Consider the following 24,398-nt stretch of genomic DNA (forward strand, 5'->3'; position numbering starts at 1 on the left):
TAGTCCCCGAATTAGCCTTGTTCCCATGCTTTTTAGTGCATATTTGGGTCATTTATTGTCTTTAGTCCTTTGTTTTGCATATTCTTTGAAGTTTTGTTCCCTTGGTAGGAAAGGAGTGCAAACCTTGCATTTTCATGGCAAAATAGAGCTAAATTGATTGAATTCAATGACCAAGCATCAAAGAGAAGACAAGACTAGAAGGCCTTTGTACATATTATAGTAGTTGGGCAATGATGAGAAAAGATCCCTGCATCTCCGACAAGATCCCCGAGGATTGTTGGAAGAAGGAGGAAGAAAAGAAGAAAGGAAGAAGCTGACCCAGAATCCGAGCGGATTGCCCTCAGGACGCCCGTCCAAGACCAGGAATCCGAGCGTCTTTGCTAGAGGGACGCCCATCCAAAAACACCACAATCCGCCCGTCCAGCCAGACAATCCGCTCGTCCAACAAGGCCACAATCCGCTCGTCCCGTGCCTTGGACGCTCGGATTATGTTACAGCAATTCCGTTTTCTTCTTGTTCTATGAAGGATGCGCATATCTCGGAAAAACCGGCAAAAAGGAGACTCGCATATCTTTTGAGAGGAGCGATTCCTCAAGGACTTAAATGTCATTTAAGCCCTTAGTAAACCCTAATTTGTGTACCTAATCCCCACTATAAATACCCCATTAGTCTAATTAGATAATCATGTTCTTCTTATCAATCTTTAGTGTAGTTTATATCAATCTAATCTCTCTTTAATCTTGTAATCAACTTTTAATCAAGTCTTAATACAAATCTCATTTCCTTAATCTCTCTTTGGTTCATCTTTTATTTTGGGTAATTGAAGATTATTGAGGTTATTATTGGGAGATTGACAACCTTCCAATCAATCATCAAGTACTTCTATTATTCTTTGCTTTATTATTGGAATCATTAGTAGGTATAATTCTCTTAATCCCTTTTTAATTATTGTTAATCATCTTCATTTATTCATCATGTCTTGCTTTGTTAATGTGATTGACAACCTTGTTAACATGCTAAACTTGATAATGAGTGAGTAGTTTCTTTAACTAGGGTTAATGGGTAATTAGGGGAAACCAACATGGGGAATGATTCATGCTTAATTTAATATGTTTTCATAGTTTATTTGCTTGCTTGTTGTGATCTCAACTTATGCACATGTTATGTTTGATAAAATGCGAGCCTATGAATCCTGGCATTTTTTACCCATCACTTACCTTTTCAATGAGACTTGTAAGACATAAACCAACTCGAGTCTCATTAGAACATGCATATAATTGAGTAGGGAAGATTAAGTCGACTTGTAGGTGTTGTACAATCTAATCGATTCGGCTCCGGGACCCAAACTTTCCTAGGATTGTAAGATATAAACCAACTCGATCCATCACAACAATAATTGCTTGCTTATAATTTGAGAATATGTTTGTATGATCAATTCCCATGGATTCCCTATGACCCCATGACACCCTAGTGCCTTTTATCAATTGTTTACATCCCTTTTTAATCATCTTGCTTGTTTACTTTCATTGCTATTTAGTTTAGTGATCTTCTATTCAAACCCCAAATTGTGACACCCCTAGACACCGCTACTTACAATTGAAAATCTTACTCCAATACCCATCCCTTGGGATCCGACCTTTACTTGCCTCTTTACTAGTAGTAGAGTTGTTTGTGGAGATATAAATATTGTTTTGGTCTAGGTGCTCCTAACGACAAGTAACCGAAAACTAAACCTCTCAAGAGGTCCCGACCAAAATGTTCAAAAGAAATGCAAAAAGTTGAAAGTTGTCAAGCATTGAAAAGCCAAACATCAAAGAAATGGCAAAAAAAAAAGTGTTCTCAAATGTCAAATGCCACTACAAATTGGGGGGAATAACAACAACAAAAGCAAACTCCCATATGAAACTCAAAACATATTGATCCCTTTATCCATAAAATCCACTTTTGTGCATGGTAGAGAGGGGACGACCCTTCTTCTTGTCTAGGCAAGAAGGGGAATTCTGCGATCCTCCAGTGTTTCTAACACCATAGGGAGTCTATTCTTGACAAAAGCATTTAACGATTGAGGACAAAGGTACCCTAGCTTGACACAACTTGGAGGTAATTTATTGGTATCCTTCTAGGCTTAGTAGTTTAAAGAAACAATATCTATAATGGAATGTGTACCCTTAGATTGCTTCCCCTTTAGATAATTTCCGCCACTTAGATGAGGAAAGTGGCTATTCTTTTGTTGATGCATCCATTACTTGATCTTGTGTGCTTTAATGCTTGGATGTGTCACAATTTTGGCAAGTCCCAGCTCGCCTTGCAAGAAGGTAACCTACCTCATGGTTGTCTTGTTGTGAGTTGAAGGGGCGGAGTGAGACCCGCTAATTGTCTCACATCGGCTATATTAGTAGGTTAGTTTGAATAAGGGTCCTAGTTTTTATCACCTCTTTACTCGGGACGAGTAAAGGTTCGGTTTGGGGATATTTGATGTGAATATTATTTGCGCACATTTAGTCCCCTAATTGAGCCTATTTTTCATACTATTATAACATTCCATAGCCATTTTATCCGTCAAATGCCTTCTATTTTGCTTTCCTAGTGCATCTCGTATGTTTTGTAGGAAGGAAGATAATTAGGCGGAAATTCCCGTCTCTCGTGCATATTTGGAAGCTTTTTGATGATATTGGATGGACTAGTATGAAGAGGAAGGCAAGAATGATGACCAAGGATGTAGGAATAAAGAGTATATAGAAGGATCATAGGCTTAAGAGAAAGGATGACGAGAAGGAAGTCATTGCAAGAAGAAATTGCTCGGAACCAAACCAAGGGTTGCTCCTTTGGCTCTGAAAGTATGCTAGATGAAACAGCATCAAAAATTCAAGTGATATAGGCTTTTGAATCACTCCAATAGGAGTTCGGATGAGAAAATGACGTCCGTTTTACAATCCGAGCTCAAACAGAGAAGCTGTCCGCCAATCCCCTCGTCCCGAGACTCAAGACGCTCGTCCCCTGAGACAAGACGCTCGTCCCCCCCCTCTAGGACGCTCGACTTGAAGTCTTGTGATCCGAGCGTCCCGTGCTCACGGCGCTCGTCTTGAGGCCTTGTGATCCGAGCGTCCCGAGACCAATCCGCTCGGATTCCTCTCCAGTGCCAACCGTCCCTCGGCCTAGACGCTCGGGATGAGCATATTTTCTGGAGACCACCAAAAAGGAGACTAGCATCTCCCTTCGAGAGGAGCATTTCCTCAACTCAACAATTAGCATTGTTATTTACTAATCTACCCTTACTTAACCTAATGATGCACTACTATATATACTCCATTTGTAATAATCAAACCATCAAGCTTTCTTAGATTAAATCAACTTTCCTTAGATTAGATTAGGAGTATATTAGAATAGATTATCCTTTAATCTTTCCACAAAATTATACATTAATCTTTCCTTAATTATTGTTCAAGTTTATTATTGAGTAATTCAAGTTTATTATTGGGTAATTAGAAGATCATTTGGGTTTATTGGGAGATTGACAACCTTCCATCAATCATCAAGTACTTCTATTATTCTTTGTATTATTATTTTGGAATCTCCATAGGTATAATTCTCTTAATCCTTGTTATAATTATTGTTAATCTTTCTTACTTGTTCATCATGTTTTGCCTTGTTAATATGATTGACAACCTTGTTAGCATGTTAAACTTGATAATTAGTGAGTAGTCTCTTAGCTAGGGTTAATGGGGAATTAGGGGAAACCAACATGGGGATTGATTCATGCTTAATCTAATATGCTTTCATAATTAATTTGCTTGCTTGTTGTGATTTCAACTTATGCACATGTTATGTTTGATGAAATGCGAGCCTATGAATCCTTGCATTTTTTACCCATCAATTATCTTTTCAATGAGACTTGTAAGACATAAACCAACTCGAGTCTCATTATACCATGCATATAGTTGGATAGGGAGGATTAAGTCGACTTGTAGGTGTTGTACAATCTAATCGATTCGGCTCTGGGACCCAAACCTTCTTAGGAATTGTACGATATACACTAACTCGATCTCATCACAACAATAAGTGCTTGCATCTAGTAGAGAACATGTTTGTATGATCAACTCCCATGAATCCCCTATGAACCCATGATATCCTAGCACTTTTAATCATTTGTTTACATCCTTCCTTTTATTGCTTGTTTTACTTTATTGCTTGCATTAGTCTAGACACAACTACAAACCCAAACAAATTGTGAAACTAGCATAAATTGAGATAGATAGACTTAGAACCCAAAGCACACCGTCCCATGGATCGACCTCGACTTACCACTAACTAGTTGTTTGTTGAGAATATAAATGTGTTTGATTGGGAGACCCGACGACATCACCCATCAACAATCAAGTGCTTTCTTAGTAACTTAAGATAGTCAAAACCGAATATCTAGTGATATTCAATTGAGTTATAACTAGAGTTAGTTATACGAGTTGGGTTGATAATTTTGTAATCCGGAGAAAGGTACTAAAATTATTTATCGAGAATAGTGGACGTAGGCTTCGACGTGTGAAGCTGAACCATTTCAAATATCATGTGTCCTTGCAGTTTTTCTTTTCGTTCATTTCATTACGTTCATAATCACTTAGTTAATTAGTTAAAGTTTAATCAATAAACTTTAAGTAATTAATTACTTTGATATAAAATAAAAAGTAGGCATAAATTTATTAAATACTCAATTCACCCCCTCTCGAGTCTCGAGTATTTCGGGTGTGATAGACTCTTCAATTGGTATCAGAGCCTCGTGCTCTTGATTGCCTAACCGCAAAGAGGCTAGATCCGTCTATCTTTTTATCTTTTTATCTTATTTTCATTCCGCTGCGTTACACGTGTGAAATGGATTCCAAGTATCTTAAGTGTCCTATCTTTGATGGGAAGAATTATGGACTTTGGAAAAACATGATGACATACCACATAAAAGGACATGATTGGGAGTGCTGGACGATTATCAAGAATGGACCAAACAAAATTTTGGTCGCATCTTCGGAAGGCACTACCTATGAGAAAAAGGAAGAAGACTATATTGAGGCTGATTACAAGAAGGCTGAGAAAAACTCGAAAGCGATAAGCCTGTTACAAAACGGCATGACATCGACCGAATTCGATCGTTTTTCTTCTTGCACTTCGGCCAAGGAAATATGGGATGGTCTTGAGTTAGCTTATGAAGGAACGTTGGCTATTAGAAAATATCGTATTGACCTGCTGATTCAAAAATATGAACTTTTTAAAATGGAAAAGAATGAATCACTCGATAGCATGTCAGCACGATTTTCTACTATAGTCAATGAGCTCAAAAATCTTGGTAAAACTTTTAACTCCGAGGATATTGCTAGAAAAGTACTTAGGAGTCTAACCAAGAAATGGCGTCCCAAGGTCACGGTTATGGAAGAAGTCAGAGATCTCACTTCTCTTCCTTACACAGAACTTATTGGTGCTCTCATGACTCATGAACTCGTCCTGGATGATGATGAGGCCGAGTCCAGTAATACTAAGAGCATGGCTCTACAAGCTTCTGCTAAGGAAGAGGAAGACGTTGAAATAGAGGACGAAACGGTTTTGTTTGCTAAACGATTTAATAAACGAATTTTCAGAAATAAGCAAGCAAAATCGTTCAACAACAACAACAACAACAAGTCCTACAATAAGAAAACTTCCAAGTCTAAGAATACGTTTGCTAATAGAGGATGCTTCAAGTGTGGAGAATCCAGTCATATGATTAAGGATTGTCCCACATGGGAAAAAATTAAAGACAAAGCAAAACGTGAGACGACCAAGAAGGAATTCAAGCAAGTGATGATAGCATCATGCTGGGGAGATCTCGACCCTGAGGACGACGAAGCATCAGAAGAAGAAGGAGTTGCTAACCTATGTCTAAGCAACGTCAGTCTTGACCTCTTCTCAGACAATGATAAAGATAGCGTGGACTCCTACTGCTGCTTCCTAGGAGATTCCGATTCAGAAGAAGAAGAAGAAGAAGAAGAAGAAGAAGAAGAAGAAGAAGAAGAAGAAGAAGAAGAAGAAGAAGAAGAAGAAGAAGAAGAAGAAGAAGAAGAAGAAGAAGAAGAAGAAGAAGAAGAAGAAGAAGAAGAAGAAGAAGAAGAAGAAGAAGAAGAAGAAGAGGTAAGTTATCTTGAACTTAAGAAAAGTGTTAAGAAATTGCCTAAGAATGCTTTAATTGAATATTTTGAGCAATCTCTTGATAAGTGTCACGAACAAGAGATGGAATTGAAAGACTTGAAAGAACAAATTCTCGATATTGCTGAAGAGAATCACCTCCTTAAAGCAAAGACCAAAAAGCTCAAATCTAAAGTTACAGCTAATATGGCTAAAACTTCAGATACGACAAATACTGAGAAGAAGGCTCGTGAGTCTAAAGTTATAGCTAATGAAGCTATAACCTCAGACCTGAAACTCAACATTAAGCATCTTCAAGCCAAAGTTATAGCTAGTGAAGCTATAACATTGGAATTGAGGAAAGTCAAAGAGCTTCTTGAGTCCAAGGCTACGGCTAGAGAAGCCGTGATCTCAGATCAAAAGAAGGAGATTGCATCTCTAACTCAGCAATTAAATGAATCTAAAACCGTTCTTTCAAATACTAAAAGAACGCATACCGAGACGGTACGAGTTCTTAATGATAGATTCCATAACTTCCGTGACAATTATGAAGAGAATCATCCTCCCAAGATCATAGAGTCAGACCATTCCAAATGCAACGAAGAGATACATTCTTTAAAAGGATTACTCTTGCATGCTAGAAAGGTTCACGATAAATGGGAAGGTAGCACACGTGTCCTAAATTTCCTAACTGAGCAATCGGATAACAACATGAAGATGGGATTGGGGCACGAGTGCTATGGTCGTAGAGATCATTCTAAATGCAAATCAACCCCTTCCGAACGAGATTTCAGAAGGAGAAAATATACAAATTTACCAGAATATTTGATTTGTAATTACTGTGGTCATACTGGTCATATCCAAGAAAACTGTGTCAAGTATGCTCAGGATTTAAGAAAAGGAATCAACTTTGTTAAAGCATCTGACACTATGTTCGAGGATAATGGTTGTACCCCATCAGAACCAAGTACAAGTGAAGAACGAAATAATGATTACCGTTGGTTCTATGATATGAGCTTTGATTTTAAGAAGGCCACCAGATCAGAACAAACACCCAAATCTAAAAGGCCCTTCAAAACTAAAGCTCCCCCAAAACAACCTAAAAGATCACGATATAAGGAACCTAGAACTCAACCCAAGACGGTTCCCAGACAAACCTATTCACCTCCAAAACGTAAAGTTACTAAAAGGGTTTGGGTTAGAAAGGATATGGTCTTTAGAGTAACTAACGTCAAAGGGCCCAACTTAGCTTGGGTACCTAAAAACTGTCTCAAATCATTTTTGCAGGTTGTAGTGAAAGAAAATAATTTATGGTACCTTGATAGTGGATGTTCAAGGCACATGACTGGAGATGTAAATTTATTTCTTTCACTCGAGCCCTTCGATGGAGGTAAGGTCACATTTGGCGATAACAAGAAGGGTAAGATCATCGGTGTTGGTAAAGTTGGAATATCTTCTTCTCACGCTATTAGTGATGTGTATCTAGTTAGTGGTCTCAAGCACAATTTACTGAGTATCTCTCAATTATGCGACAAAGGAAATAAAGTTGTCTTTCATTCAGATTCTTGTCGAATAATAATTGAAGGAACAAGCAGTGTTGTGCTTGAAGGACATCGTAGAAGGAATGTTTATATGATTGATCTAAATAATATTCCTACTAATTCATTCACATGCATGAAAGTAACGACAGATGATCCGTGCCTTTGGCACAAAAGATTTGCTCACATAAATTTAACAACGTTGAATAAGCTAAAGAAATGGGATTTGGTTGAAGGACTTCCCTCAATCAAATTCGATCAAGAAACATTATGTGATTCATGTGCTCGATGCAACATGTGAGATCATCGTTCAAACCCAAGAGAATGGTAAGTGCCAAGGAACCACTAGAACTCGTGCATATGGATCTATGTGGCCCAATGAAGGCAAGAAGTAGAGGTGGATCTAGGATGAGGAAGAAGATTTGAACGAACCTGATTTCCGACTATCCAGAGATGATCTTCTAGAATTGGATGAGGAAGATAAAGAAATCTAGGGCACAAATGATGAACAAGGAAGCCCTTCGAATGATAAAGGAAAGAGAACTGAGAGTTTAGTTGATGATACTAAAACCTCTTCTCAATCTAAGCAACTGGAGAATAAAGTTATAGCTGATGATGCTATAACATCAACTCCAAGCCAGCAAACTAGATCCAATGTTATACCCGATTCTGTTATAACCCCAGGATTGAATTCAGGGGGAACAAGGCTTGAACCCCAATCATTCGAAGAAGGTGAGACTAGTTCAGATGAAGATGTGCCTCCAGTTTCTAAGAAATGGAGATATAAGGACTCTCATCCAATGGAAACCATCCTAGGAAGTCTGAATGAAGGTGTTCGAACTCGTAGAAGACTTAACAACTTTTGCTCGTTCTACTCCTTTCTCTCAACCATTGAGCCAACAAATATCAAAGAAGCACTTGCAGAACCAGATTGGATCTTTGCTATGCAAGAAGAGCTTCAACAGTTCGAACGGAACAAAGTTTGTCATTTGGTTCCAAGACCTAAAGATCGAACGGTTATTGGTACAAGATGGGTTTTTAGAAACAAGCTGAACGATACAGGAGTTATAGTATGAAATAAAGCAAGATTGGTTGTACAAGGGTATAATCAACAAGAAGGAATTGACTATGATGAGACCTTCGCTCCTGTAGCCAGACTTGAGGCTATTAGATTATTAATAGCATTTGCTGCTCATAAAGGAATTAAACTTTATCAAATGGACGTTAAGACAGCATTTCTTAACGGTTATTTGAATGAGGAGGTTTTCGTCGAACAACCTCCAGGATTTCTCGATAGCAAGTTTCAAAACCATGTTTTCAAATTAGATAAAGCCCTATATGGTTTGAAATAAGTTCCGAGGTCGTGGTACGACAGACTGTCAAAATATCTTCTTGAAAGTGGTTTTAAAAGAGGATTAGTTGACAAAACCCTATTTCTGAAAACTGAGGATTCCGATTTATTAGTTGTTCAAATTTACGTTGATGATATTATTTTTGGTTCAACTCAAGTTCTTCCTTGGACTCCAAATTCAACAAACTCCTGAAGGAATTATGATATACCAACAGAAATACATCAAGGAGCTAATCAAGAAATTCGGTATGGAAAATTCTAATTCTAAGCCAACTCCTATGGGTACGGATAAGAAGTTGACTTTGGATGAAAATGGTAAGTGTGTCGATGAGACGACTTATCGAGGTATGATTGGCTCACTTCTTTATTTAACTGCAAGTCGTCCTGATATTATGTTTAGTGTATGCGTATGTGCTCGATTTCAATCGTGTCCTAAAGAATCTCATATGATTGCAGTTAAAAGAATATTGAAGTATTTAATTGGTACATCTAAATTATATCTATGGTATCCTCTTGAGTGTAATTTCGTTCTCATAGGGTATTCAGATGCAGATTATGCAGGTTGTTCACTTGACAGAAAAAGTACTTCCGGCATAGCCACGTTTGTTGGACCATGTATTATCACGTGGGGGTCAAAGAAGCAAAATTCCGTTGCGTTATCTACTGCTGAACCGAATACATTGCCGCTGGGCTGGTATGTTCTCAACTTTTATGGCTTAAGCAACAATTATGTGATTACGGTGTTAATGTGGGGTGTATACCTATTTTATGAGATAACATGAGTGCCATAATTATATCTAAGAACCCTGCCCAACACTCACGAACTAAGCATATAGACATTAGACACCATTTTTTACGTGATCATGTAGATAAGGGCAACATAAGACTGGAATTTTGTAGTACAGAAAAACAATGGGCTGACATTTTTACCAAAGCTTTGGCTAGAGAACGTTTTGAGATTTTACGGTTGGAAATTGGTTTAATCGGTGGCAACTAAACTTGTCACAAATATTTTGTTTCCCATATGACCGACTAGTATTTGACGAGATTGTATGACTGTGTGCGTATTTTTCGTTGCAAGTTTAATTGTGTTAAATGTTATATTATATTACGAGAATATTCCGTCTGCTCGTCATGTATATTTTATATTTTATTACAAACCATAAAGTCGGTAACAAATTATTCTTTTATATCCTTCTTACCGAAATTCTATCTTTTTCCAAATTTCATCTTATCTTATCTCACAAAAAGATTCACCCTAACCACTTATATTCTTATGGTAAGTAAATAATAAAAAAATAATAAAACTTATTTACCTAATCCTACACGCCACTTCCACCTTTCCTAATCTTACACAAACACCTTTTACCATAATTTATATTTATACACTCCATAAATACCCCACCTCCTACCGTCACAATCAAAACACAACACCAAAAAAAATTTCTCTTAAATTTTTCTACACTCAACCTCCAAAATCAAATTATCATTATGACTCCTCCCTCAACTCGTCTTCACTCACCCTCAACCCGGTCCACAACTCGGACCGGGTACTCCAAACCACCATGCAACAAAACTTTTGTCCCTATCAAAAATCCCTCACCTCAATCAAACCATAAGCCTACCAACCCCGATCATAACCGGGTTGATCCTAACTTAGAAGGGAAAAGACGAAAGCTAAATAAGGGTAAGAAGAAGGTTGTCTGGTTTGAGGCTTCGGTGGAGGAAACCGAGGTTGTGGTCAATCAAGAAGTTCATCAAAGAGCAATGTTCCGAGAGTATATGCCGAATGCAACATCATTGGGTCTTGATAAAGTAAGACTTACCACGGATGAAAGGACCTGAGTCAACAATGTTATGAGGTATGGTATTCATGGTGGTCGGTCTTACTCCGAAAAATGGTATGGAAAAATCGAAGCTTTCCAATTTTTCAAGGATTTCTTGACCTTTCAAGAATAGAAGAAGGTCAGCTCCTTTGTTGGTCCGGTTTATCCAATAGAGGCAATCCAGTTTTACTCTTTGGTCTCCATGAGAAATAATGTGTTGCATGCAATGGTAAATGAATCCGAAGTCAAAATCTCCCTCATCGATTTTTGTACTCTGTTTTCGGTCCCTGATGATGGGATCGAAATAAACCCGAGTGCGGAATGGGGAGATGTGACGGAGGAAAAAAAGCTCAAAATTAAGAAGTCTTTCGAGGTTGATGCTACGGGGTCTAGTAACATGCTTGCGGGGTCGTTCACTCCTAAATTGAAGTTCTTTTTAAATTTTCTTTGGAACACGGTTGTCCCGAGGAGGGGTGGTCGTGATAAATTGTCAAGTTATGAAATGGTGTTGGTGTCAAAGTGGCTCGAAGGATCTAAGGTTAGTGTTCCTCATCTAGTTTTTCATCGGATTATACAAACTAGTATTTCCGTCACCGAGGAGAAATTGTATACTACTTTAGACTTGCCTTATGGGATGTGGGTCTCTCGGCTTTTAGAACAAAAAGGGGTTGTCGGGTCTTCTAGCTATGGTGTAATGGTCAAAGATGAGATGTGTGACACTCATCTTAAGCTTATAAAAATTGGAGCAATTGTACCTGATTTAGTGTTTTTGGCAAAGGGTAATGTGGTGGAGAAATCGTCGGATGTGGTGTCGGTTGTGGAGCAAAAATTGGACTCGTTTATGGCGAGTATTTGTGAAAAAATAGATGCTCAAAATAAGTTGTTTGCGGAGTTGGTCTCGGGTTTGGGTCAAGACAAGAATGGGGCTTCGGGTTCGAAGGGTTCGGATCATGCCGAGGTCTTGTCTTATTTGCATGGGTTGGAAGCTCGGGTTGATGCTATGGCTAAGGATGCGGCTAGGGTGGCTACGGAGTGTGTCTGTCATTCCGGGTCATTGGCTAATTTAGCTAGTCAAGGAGGGGCGATATGGCGCGAAGGGAAGGCTATGCATGAGGATATGCGGGTTATTTACGAGGCTACTAAAGCCTTGTCCTTGAAGGTGCTTAATTTCGAGACGTGCCTCACGGCACAAGCTAACCATGTCCGCTCTTGCTTTGATCGTCTTGACTCTCTTGAGTTTAGGACCCGTCCCGGTTATGTGAACCCCAATGTCGTGAAACGCGACTATCCATAAACCCGCCACCATCCTTTCCTTGCCTTTCTTTTTATTAGACTTTATGTTTTTGGATAATTGTCTAATTCGGCCCATTTTGGCTTACTCTTTTATTCGGCCCATTAGGATTTATAACTTGTTATTTCATTCGGCCCATTGGCAATTAGACTACTTTGGTTTGTAGAAGACTTATTTTATACTTGGCATGCTTATCGTAGATTCCTTTCTCGTTTTATAATCTTTATTTTCATGATTAATACATGTCTCGATCTATATTATTCTAGTTGTTTTATGTCTTTTCTCATCTTTTCGATGATGTCAAGAGGGGGAAGAAAATGATCGTGACTTAAGTATTTGCCTAAGCTTGCTCCTTGTCAGAACCTTTAATCTCTTAAGGTCCTTAGTTGCTATACTTTGTATATAAGTGATTGTTCTTGCGTTCGACTGACTATGACTTTTGTAGTATTATGTTGAGGGGGAACTTACACTTAGTCACAAATAATAAGAGACTTGTCATCATCAAAAAGGGGGATTTTGTTGGACCATATAGTGATATGATTAAGTTTTGATAATGACAAGTATGCGCTTTATATTATATATACTCTTGCTCGTAATCGTTTGTTTAGTCTTCGTAAGATTGACTTAGGTTACAAGTTTAGCAAGTAATGTTATAGCATCCTTAGCTATAACATTGAAGATTTGTGAAGCAGCATTCAAGTAATGTTATAGCAGCTTGAGCTATAACATTGAAGATTCCTAAAGCGTCATAGTAACTGTAACAAGTTTCAAGTTTGACGATCACTCAAGCAAAAGGCTCGATCAAGTCTTTAACAAGCTCAAGATGAAGAGCTTATGATCAAGATAAAGAGAAGACTCTATTCTGAAGATCTCCAGGAACATTAGCTAGTTTAGGTCTTCGTCTAGTAACGGTATCTTAAGATTAAATATTGGGAAAGTAAAGTTATAGCTATTTCACCTATAAATTTATTTACCAAGCTTAATGTTATAGCTGTTTCTACTATAACTTTAAATAGCAATTTTATGGCACGATTTTAATAGTTTTAAAATTAATTTCAAAAGATAAAATTCTTCAAATATATTTCAAAATCATGTATGTATATAATAGAGATGAAATATGGGTTGTTATAATGAATAACTTGCATTTCTCTATTGGTTAGTAAAACGACTTATGGGTCGTCATGCTACCTAGGGTTTGCTAGTTTATTTAACCTAACCCTAATCCAAGTAGAAAGATTTTCGTCTAGATGGACACGGGCCTAGGGTTTCGGCCGTTGGCTTTGAGCCGTTAGGTTTCACAAGTCCTCTAGTACAAGTAATCTATCTAATTAAATCTAGCTTATATTTTTATAAGATATTCTCATATCTTAAATATATACTTGATTTAATTTGTTTACTTATCTGAAAATCTTAAAAATATAGTTATGAAAAAATAAGATTTACTTTTATCTTATTTACTTAAACTAAATTATCTTGGATTAAATTAGGAAAGAGATAGAGATTTATTTCTTGCGAAATAAACTACCTACCTCACGGCACTTCTAGGGTTTCGTGCAAAACCCTATTCCTCTCTTCTACTATAAATACACATGATAATTCTTCATTTGAAATAAGCTTTTCGAAATATTAAAATCTCTTGCAAACAATTTTGAGTTTAATTTTAATCAGTTAGTTTTATTGTTTTGCATTTGAAAATCCTTGCGAAAAGTCGTGCTCTTAAAATTGCTTATTATTCTTAAGGTTACGTTACAAGATAATAGTACTTCATATTGTTTCTTACTCGTTCAACTGTGTGAACACTTAGAAGAACAATCAAGTGCTTTCTTAGTAACTTAATATAGTTAAAACCGAATATCTAGTGATATTCAATTGAGTTATAACTAGAGTTAGTTATACGAGTTGGGTTGATAATTTTGTAATCCGGAGAAAGGTACTAAAATTATTAATCGAGAATAGTGGACGTAGGCTTCGACGTGTGAAGCTGAACCACTTCAAATATCGTGTGTCCTTGCAGTTTTTCTTTTCGTTCATTTCATTACGTTCATAATCACTTACTTAATTAGTTAAAGTTTAATCAATAAACTTTAACTAATTAATTACTTTGATATAAAATAAAAAGTAGGCATAAATTTTTTAAATACTCAATTCACCACCCCCCCCCCCCCTCTCGAGTATTTCGGGTGTGATAGACTCTTCAGTGGTCTAAATCTAGATGCATGCAAAAACAATTAACTAGAAGATGGTATAAAACCATCTTAAGTGAGAATTTCCTTACATTGATTAAGGCAAATTTGGGCACTAGTGCACTACAAAGGTCTCCTACCTTTGTAGTTTTTGAGCTATTACAATTGGATGATCCTCCTAAGACTTCTAGTACTCAAAGAAGAGTACCTCCTAAGGTAGCACCTAAGAATCAACCCAAAAGATTAATAGAATTACTAACTAGGTAATAAAAGTAATAACCTTGTTATAATGTAAATTTGATGTACTAAATAATATTATTAGTTAATTTATATGTGTTTTTATATAAAAAGATGAAGAAAAATAAGAAGGAAAAATTGGTCTTATGTGGTGTATGAAAACCGGCCAAAGGAAGCTACAAAGGCCGAAATTTCCTTCTTTTCAACCTTAGAAACAAGTGGAATGATATGGGTATTTATAGGCAAAATGGGAGACAAACAAGAGTGGTAAAATGCCACATAGAGGACACTTGTTATATCCTCATAAAACCGGTCCAAGTTGACTATATTGGGTCCATTTCGGTTTTTGACATTTGCCCCACAAATGCTTATAAGTCTTATATTTAATTATCTTACATAATTAAATATTAATTTAATTATTTAACACTTAAATAATACAAATTAACTACCAATGACTACTTAACTATTAAGTAATCATAAGACAATTTTATCAACATACAATGTGTCAATATTATCCCATTTAGCTAATTTTACAACCTCTTGTAAAATATAAATAGCTAATTAATTGCACCTCAAAACATATACACATATCGTATAAAATTAATTAATTAACAATTAATTAATAAATTTTAATTTATTGATTTATTATTTAATATCACATAATTAAATAATAAAACTCCTTGTCCTGAGTTCGTAACCCGTCATCAAATAATACATTTACATGACTAATTAAAAGTCAAATAATACAAGGAATTAATTATCTCGTATCTCATACAAACAATTAATTCATTCTTTTTGGGCGTCATCCTATAGGTGTGACCTAAAGGGCTCAGCTGATCACCGCCGTCACACGACAGTAATTTCAAACTCTAGTAAGCCAATCATTACCGATTAACGATGACCAGCTGACAAATAAATTAATAAATCCCTGATATTCCTTTTACGAGATTTAATATATAAACGCACTTATTGTGGAGGACACTACTCCAACATATTATCGTTTCCTTTTCTTGTAAGATATGTTCTAGGGTTTACCATGTATGTGGGTATATAATATGTGCCTTGTATCACGTTTGGAATCATCAATAACATACAACACTTTTGCTTATGTTCTTCTTGTTCATTATTTACAGTTTATCAATCACCAACTCGAGCCACCATCAACGAACCTCAAGCCATCCCTGCATCTCGCCTTAAATCAATGTCATTCATGTCATCACTTGGTACCACCGTGTTCAACCACCAACACAACTAATTTGAAGCAAAATCGCAAAGGCAGATGAATACCAAATTCGCCAAAATCGCAATCAATTAGGGGGTTAATTTCACTAGTTTTCTGGGTTTTTTTTGAAGTTGGTGTAATTTCGCTAATTTTATAATTACAATTTGACATTAATCAATGGTGATGGTAGTTGGTGTAATAATAGATGCACAACAGCAATAATAACGAACCGACAACAATGAATTCCAAGAACAAGAACACCAACGATCAAGAACAATGAAGACAATAAAATAGAGGGATGAAGCAAAATCGCAAAGGCAAATGAAGACCAAATTCGCAAAAATCGCAATCAATTCAAATATGGTAATCAAATTAATAATGAAGACTATACAAATTGCAAATTACAAAAGAAATAAAATTAGGGAAAAATCTAAGAAGAGGGATGAATGAAGGGAAGTGAAGAGGATAAGAGAGAGAAGACAGGAGGATAGAAAAGAGTATAGAGGGGCATTTTCGTCATAAATTTATGCTTTAAAACAGAAAATTTGAAAACTGACGAAATATGTCACCGAAAAGTCGAAATGGGTGCAATTTTTTATTAGAGAACATTTTAAGAGGTAATTTATTAAAAAGTTTTTAAAAGGGAGTTTTTTTTTTTTAAAAAAAAAAAGTGGTATATAAAAGGATGTAATTATTAATTTACTCTTAGAGTAAAGTGCACATTTTTGTTTGTGGCCGTCTCACAATAGTTTCACACTTTATTTTTCTAATTTGTTGTCATTGTGGACTCATAAGCATGAACATTAGATTTTTAAGGCTAAAGTAAAATATATTGATCCGAAAATAGCAAGTTTAAGTGATGAGGTCGTGTTGGATGTAAAAGGGCTTGAAGATGCAACGTTGATCAAGGAACGAGGAACTGCTCGTGTCACATACTTGGGCGTGGGTTACAGTAGAGCTCGAGGAGTTCTAATGCATCTCGGAGTAGCTTAATGTCCTTGGTATATCGTTATTTAGTTTATTTAGTTTATGGAAATTAGCTTAATTACAAATAAGGCAAGGTAATTAGATTATATTTAGGAAGGTCGGTTTTAGGAAAATAAGAGTACTATTTCCTTATTGTTTTAGGCGTGTGATAGCTAGCAATAGGTAGGATTCTACTACTATAAATAAGGATCTTATGTATGGTTTTTAATTCATTCAAGTGATAATAAAAACCTAAGCTTTTGCCTTGCAATTGTTATCTCGGATCGACGCGTTTCGTTCCAAAACGGTTTCTGTCTGACGCGTTTTCAGGCTTAAACTAGATCGACTAGCACGCGCTTTGCTACCTCGGTCACCATTGGTTGGATTATAGGTTTAATCCAAGCAAATATCCGGTTACTTCGTTCCTGGTTCGTTGTTTCTTTACTATTTTCGTCCCTTGTCATTGTTTCGTTTATTTCATTGTTGTGTTGCTTCCGCGAATCAACGAAAGTTATCAACTTTCGTATCATTAGTGGTAATCAGAGCATAGGTTACTGATTCTATTTCGATGGCTGAGCTCGATGATGACACCATACTGGCTGAAGTACGAGATTACCTACGTAATAGGCCAACGGGACCCAGAAGTGGACCGAGACAGAAACCCGTGGATGAGTTCAAAATCACGGAGTTGCCGGAATTCGTTGGTGGGACCGATCCTGAAGATTACTTGGAATGGGAACGAAAGATTGATAGGTTGTTCGATTTCAAGGATCTTGATGACAATAAACGTTGTAAGTATGCAATTCTCAAACTTGCTCGAGGGGCTTCATTGTGGTATGAGAATTTGAAGGCTCAAAGAGCACGGGCTGGAAAAGAGAAACTTGCTTCTTGGGATACGTTGAAACGAAAGCTAAGGAAGAGATATGTACCGGCAACGCATAGACTTACCTTATAAAAGAAAATTGCTGATTTGTTGCAGGGTAGGATGAGTATTAATGAATATATTGACGAATTTGAGAAGCTTTCTTTAATGGGAGAGATAGAAGAAAATCAGGAGCAAAAGATGGCACGATTTGTTCGTGGTTTGAATCGAAATATTGCTAGTTCCGTTGAGATGTATCCGTATGCTGATTTCGATACATTATGTGGTTTGTGTTTGAAACTTGAGGCGCAAGGAAAGAACAGGTATGGGACGAGTGAAGTAAGTAGGTCGAACAATTGGAGTAAGTCTGATCCATCCAAATCTATGGCGTCGGGTTCAAATTCTAATACGGTGGTGACGGCCGTGAATACCCCTGCAACAACCGTGGCTCCTAAGGCTACTCCACCTCCGAGGGAAACAAGCCTTTCTAGGGTTCGTTGTTTTAAATGCCAAGGATTTGGCCACCTTCAGAATTCTTGTCCGAATAAACGAAACATAACCTTAAGAGAAGCCATGGCTGTTAGGGACGAGTTATTTGAGCAGGAAGATGAGACATTGGGAGGCGTGTTTAATCTCAGTATACAGGACGAAGAAGAAGGGGACGTTGAGTCCTATGATGCTCCTATTTATGACACATTGGTACTTCGTTCCTTGCAAGCTAAATCCGAGCCCATTGTGACGGAACAACGAGATCAAATATTCCACACGAAGTGCCAGGTGAAAGACAAGTGGTGTAGCTTGATTATAGACGGTGGTAGCTGTACGAATGTCGCATCAACAGAGATGGTTACTAAGCTTGGGTTAGAGACAACGGCTCACCCTAAGCCTTATTCTTTGCATTGGCTCGATGACGGTAATAAAGTGAAGGTAACCAGACAGGTCCGAGTTGGGTTGGCAATGGGTTCGTACAGTGATGATGTTCTTTGCGATGTTATTCCAATGGACGCGTGCCATATCCTTTTGGGGCGTCCGTGGCAGTTTGATCGAGATGTTGTGCACCATGGTCGGAGTAACGAGTATGAGCTACATGACAAAGGTAAGAAGATTGTGCTACGACCAATGTCACCTAAAGATGTTCGAGTTATGAGTGCCAAGCGAGCTAAGAAACCTAGCTTATCTGTTTTTGCTAATGAGCGAGAAATTGAGCAAGCTCTAGACGATGGTGAGCCCGTGTATGCGTTAATTGCTGATGAGAAAAAAGATGTCGCTGCAACAATTGTAAATGAAGGACCCGTCAAAGAGTTATTGCACGAGTTCAAAGATGTATTTCCAGATGATTTACCACCAGGGTTGCCGCCAATTCGAGGAATCGAACACCAAATCGATTTAATTCCAGGTGCGTCGCTTCCTAATAGAGCAGCCTATAGGAGTAATCCCGAGGAGACAAAGGAGTTGCAAAGACAAATTGATGAGCTCATGAGTCGGGGCTATGTTCGTGAAAGTTTAAGCCTATGTGTTGTTCCGGCATTACTTGTACCAAAGAAAGACGGAACTTGGAGAATGTGCATCGATAGTAGGGCCGTGAATAACATTACAATCAAGTATCGATTCCCAATTCCGAGGCTGGACGACATGTTAGATGAGCTCCATGGATCCGTTATTTTCTCAAAGATTGATTTAAGAAGCGGTTACCATCAGATTCGAATGAGGGAAGGGGATGAATGGAAAACGGCTTTTAAGACTAAGCATGGATTATATGAATGGACCGTCATGCCTTTCGGTCTTACAAATGCTCCGAGTACTTTTATGAGGTTAATGAACGAGGTGCTTAAACCATTCTTGGGCAGGTTCGTTGTTGTTTATCTAGATGACATTCTTATTTACAGTAGAAGCTTGGAGGATCATCTTGTCCATCTTAGACAAGTATTCGAGACCCTTAGAGCACAACAACTCTACGGGAAAATGGAGAAGTGTACGTTTTTGGTGGATAGCGTGGTATTTCTTGGCTATGTCGTTTCAAAAGAAGGAGTTTCAGTCGATCAATCTAAAATCGAGGCAATCAAGTCTTGGCCATGTCCTAAGTCCGTGACTGAGGTTAGATCATTTCATGGTCTTGCTTCGTTTTATCGAAGGTTTATACGGGATTTTAGCACCATAACCAGTCCTATCACGGAGTGTTTGAAGAAAGGAGCGTTAGTTTGGAGTGAAGCAGCCCAAGGAGCATTTGAGGAGATCAAGAAGCGGCTTTGTGAGGCTCCTGTATTGGCCTTACCTGATTTTACACAACCTTTTGAAGTTGAATGTGATGCTAGCGGTGTTGGAATTGGAGCCATGCTTATACAAGGTAAACGCCCCATTGCTTACTTTTCTGAAAAGTTGGGAGGAGCGAGACTTAATTATTCAACTTACGATAAGGAATTTTATGCTATTGTGAGAGCTCTTGATCATTGGAGTCATTATCTTCGTCCGAGTCATTTTATTTTACATTCGGACCATGAATCTTTGAAACATATAAACGGGCGGCAGAAGTTAAACCCGAGGCATGCTAAATGGGTTGAGTTTTTGCAATCGTTTCATTTTTCTTCAAAGTATAAGGATGGTAAGAGTAACGTTGTTGCTGATGCTCTATCTTGCCGTTATTCTTTGATTTCTACACTCGATATTCGGTTGCTTGGTTTCGAAACTTTGAAGGATTATTATGTGGAGGACGGGGATTTTCATAAGATATATGCCGAGTGCGAGACGGGTGCATTCAAAGATTTCGTGTTGCAAGATGGCTTTCTATTTAAAGGTAATTGTCTTTGTGTTCCTAAGCATTCAATTCGAGAATTGTTAGTTAGAGAAGCACATGGAGGAGGCTTGGCTGGCCATTTCGGTGTTCAGAAGACGTTGGATGTTCTCCGAGAGCATTTCTATTGGCCGAAGATGCAAGGCGATGTGCATAATGTCGTGAGTAAGTGTGTCACTTGTCACCTTGCAAAAAGTACTTTTAAACCAGGCGAGTATATTCCGTTACCAATACCAAGCAGGCCATGGGAAGATGTGTCGATGGATTTTATCGTTGCTTTGCCTCGCACTCAACGAGGTAAGGATGCTATTATGGTGGTCGTTGATCGATTTTCAAAAATGGCGCATTTTGTGGCTTGTCATAAGACCGATGATGCGAGTAATGTGGCTGATTTATATTACCGCGAAATAGTTCGATTACATGGAGTGCCCAAAACGATTGTTTCTGATCGTGACTCGAAGTTCCTAAACTATTTCTGGAATACATTGTGGAGAAAGGTGGGAACCAAGCTTTTGTTTAGTACATCGCATCACCCTCAAACCGATGGACAAACAGAAGTAACAAATCGTATCTTGGGTACTATATTGCGTGGATTGGTAAGCAAAACTCAGAAAGATTGGGACTTAAAGCTTGCGCATGCCGAGTTTGCTTATAATCGTTCTCCTACCTTCGCTACTACGCACTCCCCATTTGAAGTGGTATACGGTTTGAATCCATATCTGCCATTGGACTTGATTCCATTGCCAAAGGACGAGCTAGTACATAAAGATGCCGAGGCTAAGCTTCAATCGATGATTAAGTTACATGAACAAGTTCGGGAACGAATTAAGTCTGTTAATGAATCTTACAAGAAGAAATCAAACAAGCATAGAAGACCTAAAATATTTGAACCAGGCGACTTAGTTTGGTTGCATTTGAGGAAGGAACGATTCCCGAGCAAGCGTAAGAATAAGCTGATGCCTAGAGCGGAAGGACCTTACAAGATTGTGGCTCGAATAAATGACAATGCCTACAAAGTCGAGCTACCTGGAGATTATGGTGTTCATGCTACATTTAATGTAGGGGATTTGTCTCCTTATCTTGATGATGATGGTATTGCTGAATTGAGGACAATTCCTTTCAAAGGGGGAGGGGATGATCCGAAAATAGCAAGCTTAAGTGATGAGGTCGTGTTGGATGTAAAAGGGCTTGAAGATGCAACGTTGATCGAGGAACGAGGAACTGCTCGCGTCACATACTTGGGCGTGGTTTACAGTAGAGCTCGAGGAGTTCTAATGCATCTCGGAGTAGCTTAATGTCCTTGGTATATCGTTATTTAGTTTATTTAGTTTATGGAAATTAGCTTAATTACAAATAAGGCAAGGTAATTAGATTATATTTAGGAAGGTCGGTTTTAGGAAAATAAGAGTACTATTTCCTTATTGTTTTAGGTGTGTGATAGCTAGCAATAGGTAGGATTCTACTACTATAAATAAGGATCTTATGTATGGTTTTTAATTCATTCAAGTGATAATAAAAACCTAAGCTTTTGCCTTGCAATTGTTATCTCGGATCGACGCGTTTCGTTCCAAAACGGTTTCTGTCTGACGCGTTTTCAGGCTTAAACTAGATCGACTAGCACGCGCTTTGCTACCTCGGTCACCATTGGTTGGATTATAGGTCTAATCCAAGCAAATATCCGGTTACTTCGTTCCTGGTTCGTTGTTTCTTTACTATTTTCGTCCCTTGTCATTGTTTCGTTTATTTCATTGTTTTGTTGCTTCCGCGAATCAACGAAAGTTATCAACTTTCGTATCATATATATACAAAGCTAGATAGCATGAACACTTCTCTTAATCAGTCGTTCTGTGTCTGACACCAACACTTGTCGGACACATGCCGAAACGTGTCGGACACCTATAAAGCCGTGTCTAACTTTTAACATTTATTTTGGCACGTGTCCGACGCGTGTCCATGGTATTTGGGTCTTTGTCCGACACGTGTCAATGGTATTTGGACATCATTTGGAGTGAATGATGTTCTATAGACGAGAAATGAGTTGTTGAAAGAGATTAATTAATTAGAAAATGGGTTTTGGATGGGAAATGAAAATGATTTATAATCAAAGACAATTATTTAAATTTAATATCAAATACTTTTACAAAAATAAAATCGCACGTTTATAACTATAAAATATATATTTTATTATATTTAAATAATGTGTCTCGTGTCCTAAATTTCATGGGATGTCGTGTCACATGTCTATGTCGTGTCCGTGTGCGTTTTTGTGCTATACATTCTTATACGCACAAATTATATGTACCTGACCCATCAAATTTGAGAAGGATAGTATCATTTAAGGGAGACTTCCCGACATTTGAAAATAAAAATATAAAATTTTAAAGTCGGTAAATATTGAGTACTCCCTCCTATTCAGAATAACTGTCACATTTGCCATTTTCGTCTATTCACATAACTGTCCCATTTGCCATATTTGGACATGTTTTTTGACTTTCCTACCCTTGGCTCTTTTCTTTATTTACCACCCCAACCACCCCTAAACCATCATATTCAATACTTTTCGTTATTTAACTCTTATATTCTTACTCCTATACAATACTTTTTATTATTTTAACTTCATTCCTTAATTTTCGTGTCATTGTCCAAATGGGACAGTTATTCCGAATAAGAGGGAGTATATAAGAGTTGTGACAATTGTGTTAGGTAGAGTAGAATGGCAAATATAAACATAAGCCTTGGTGTAGTCCCAATATATATGTCCAAGCATATTGCTGTTAATAAATATTGTCTCACTTGATAGTAACAAGAGCAAGGCAGCATTAGCATTACTGCAAAAAGCTGTAGACTGTGCTTCCTCTTCCCCTGCATCTGCAATCTGCAATCTGCAATCAGCATGCTCTCTGTACTCTCTTCTATTCCCAAATTCCCTCAAACAATCCCCTCTTTTCTCTCCCCATATATACCCCCCCTCCCTCTTCCTTCCCCCAATCCCTACCAACCCAATTCCCACACCAAAAATATCACACTCCAAAAATGACATCCTTAGAAGCTCAATCAACAACAGCCGCACTGGAGAGGAGAGCTGCCGCAAGACTGGGGGCACCGCTGCCGCCTCCTACCACAACTGAGCCCCTACCTTGTCCAAGATGCCAGTCCCCTGACACTAAATTCTGCTACTACAACAACTACAACTTCTCCCAACCCCGCTACTTCTGCAAATCCTGTCGCCGCTACTGGACTCGCGGTGGTGCTCTCCGTGATGTTCCTGTAGGCGGCGGCTCTCGCAAGTCTGCAAAGCGCTCTCGCACTGCCTCCCCTGCTTCATCCACCTCCTCCGCCACGTCAACCGTGCCGCTCGTGCCGGTGGACAGCATGCCGATTTACTCGGGGGAGATTGGCGGGGAGTCGTGTGGGAAGTTTACGACATTACTGGCGTTGGGTGGGTATGGGCTTGGGCTTGGGCTTGGGCTGGACCTGGAGGAAGATAGGTGTAGTAGGTATGTTGGGAGTAGTGCGCAGTGGATAATGCGGGATTCTGGGTACCCCTACCCCATGAATGTTAATGGGAGTTACGTTGGCGGTATTGCTGGTGAGGGTGTTTGTGGGGAAGGTGGTATTCCAACATGGCATATGGAAGGTGTTGGTGGTGGGGAGTATTATTCGTCTATGCCGGAGCTTGCTATTTCCACACCAACCAATGATGATGTCAAGTAGAAAACATGAGAAAAACAGGATTGGGATTAGTAGTAACTAGTAGTGTCTGCTTAATTAATTAGTAGTAGGTTAATTAGGGTGTAATTGGTGGGTTAAGAGTAGATTAATTGGGACTATAGACTGAGCTAATGTTGGTTGTTTAATGGTTGTTTAGTAATCAGTAAATTTGAGGAGATGAGATAGTGCAATAGTACCAAGTTTTTAATCACAATATATGCTCCTTGTATTTCGGACTTTTGCATCATCAATTATGAATACAGGACTAGTTTTTATTATGGA

The 24,398-nt window shown here is 38.1% G+C and overlaps 1 protein-coding gene across 1 annotated transcript; it reads left to right on the forward strand.

The window, feature by feature from the left end:
* Nucleotides 1-23,113: 23,113 nt before the first annotated feature.
* LOC141640258 (uncharacterized) lies at nucleotides 23,114-24,398 on the forward strand. The gene has a single exon (XM_074449109.1). The coding sequence runs from the start codon at nucleotides 23,439-23,441 to the stop codon at nucleotides 24,117-24,119; it is 681 nt and encodes a 226-aa protein (XP_074305210.1). The 5' UTR covers nucleotides 23,114-23,438; the 3' UTR covers nucleotides 24,120-24,398.

The sequence above is a fragment of the Silene latifolia genome, unplaced genomic scaffold, assembly GCF_048544455.1.
Source record: "Silene latifolia isolate original U9 population unplaced genomic scaffold, ASM4854445v1 scaffold_75, whole genome shotgun sequence".
Taxonomy (NCBI): Eukaryota; Viridiplantae; Streptophyta; class Magnoliopsida; order Caryophyllales; family Caryophyllaceae; genus Silene; species Silene latifolia.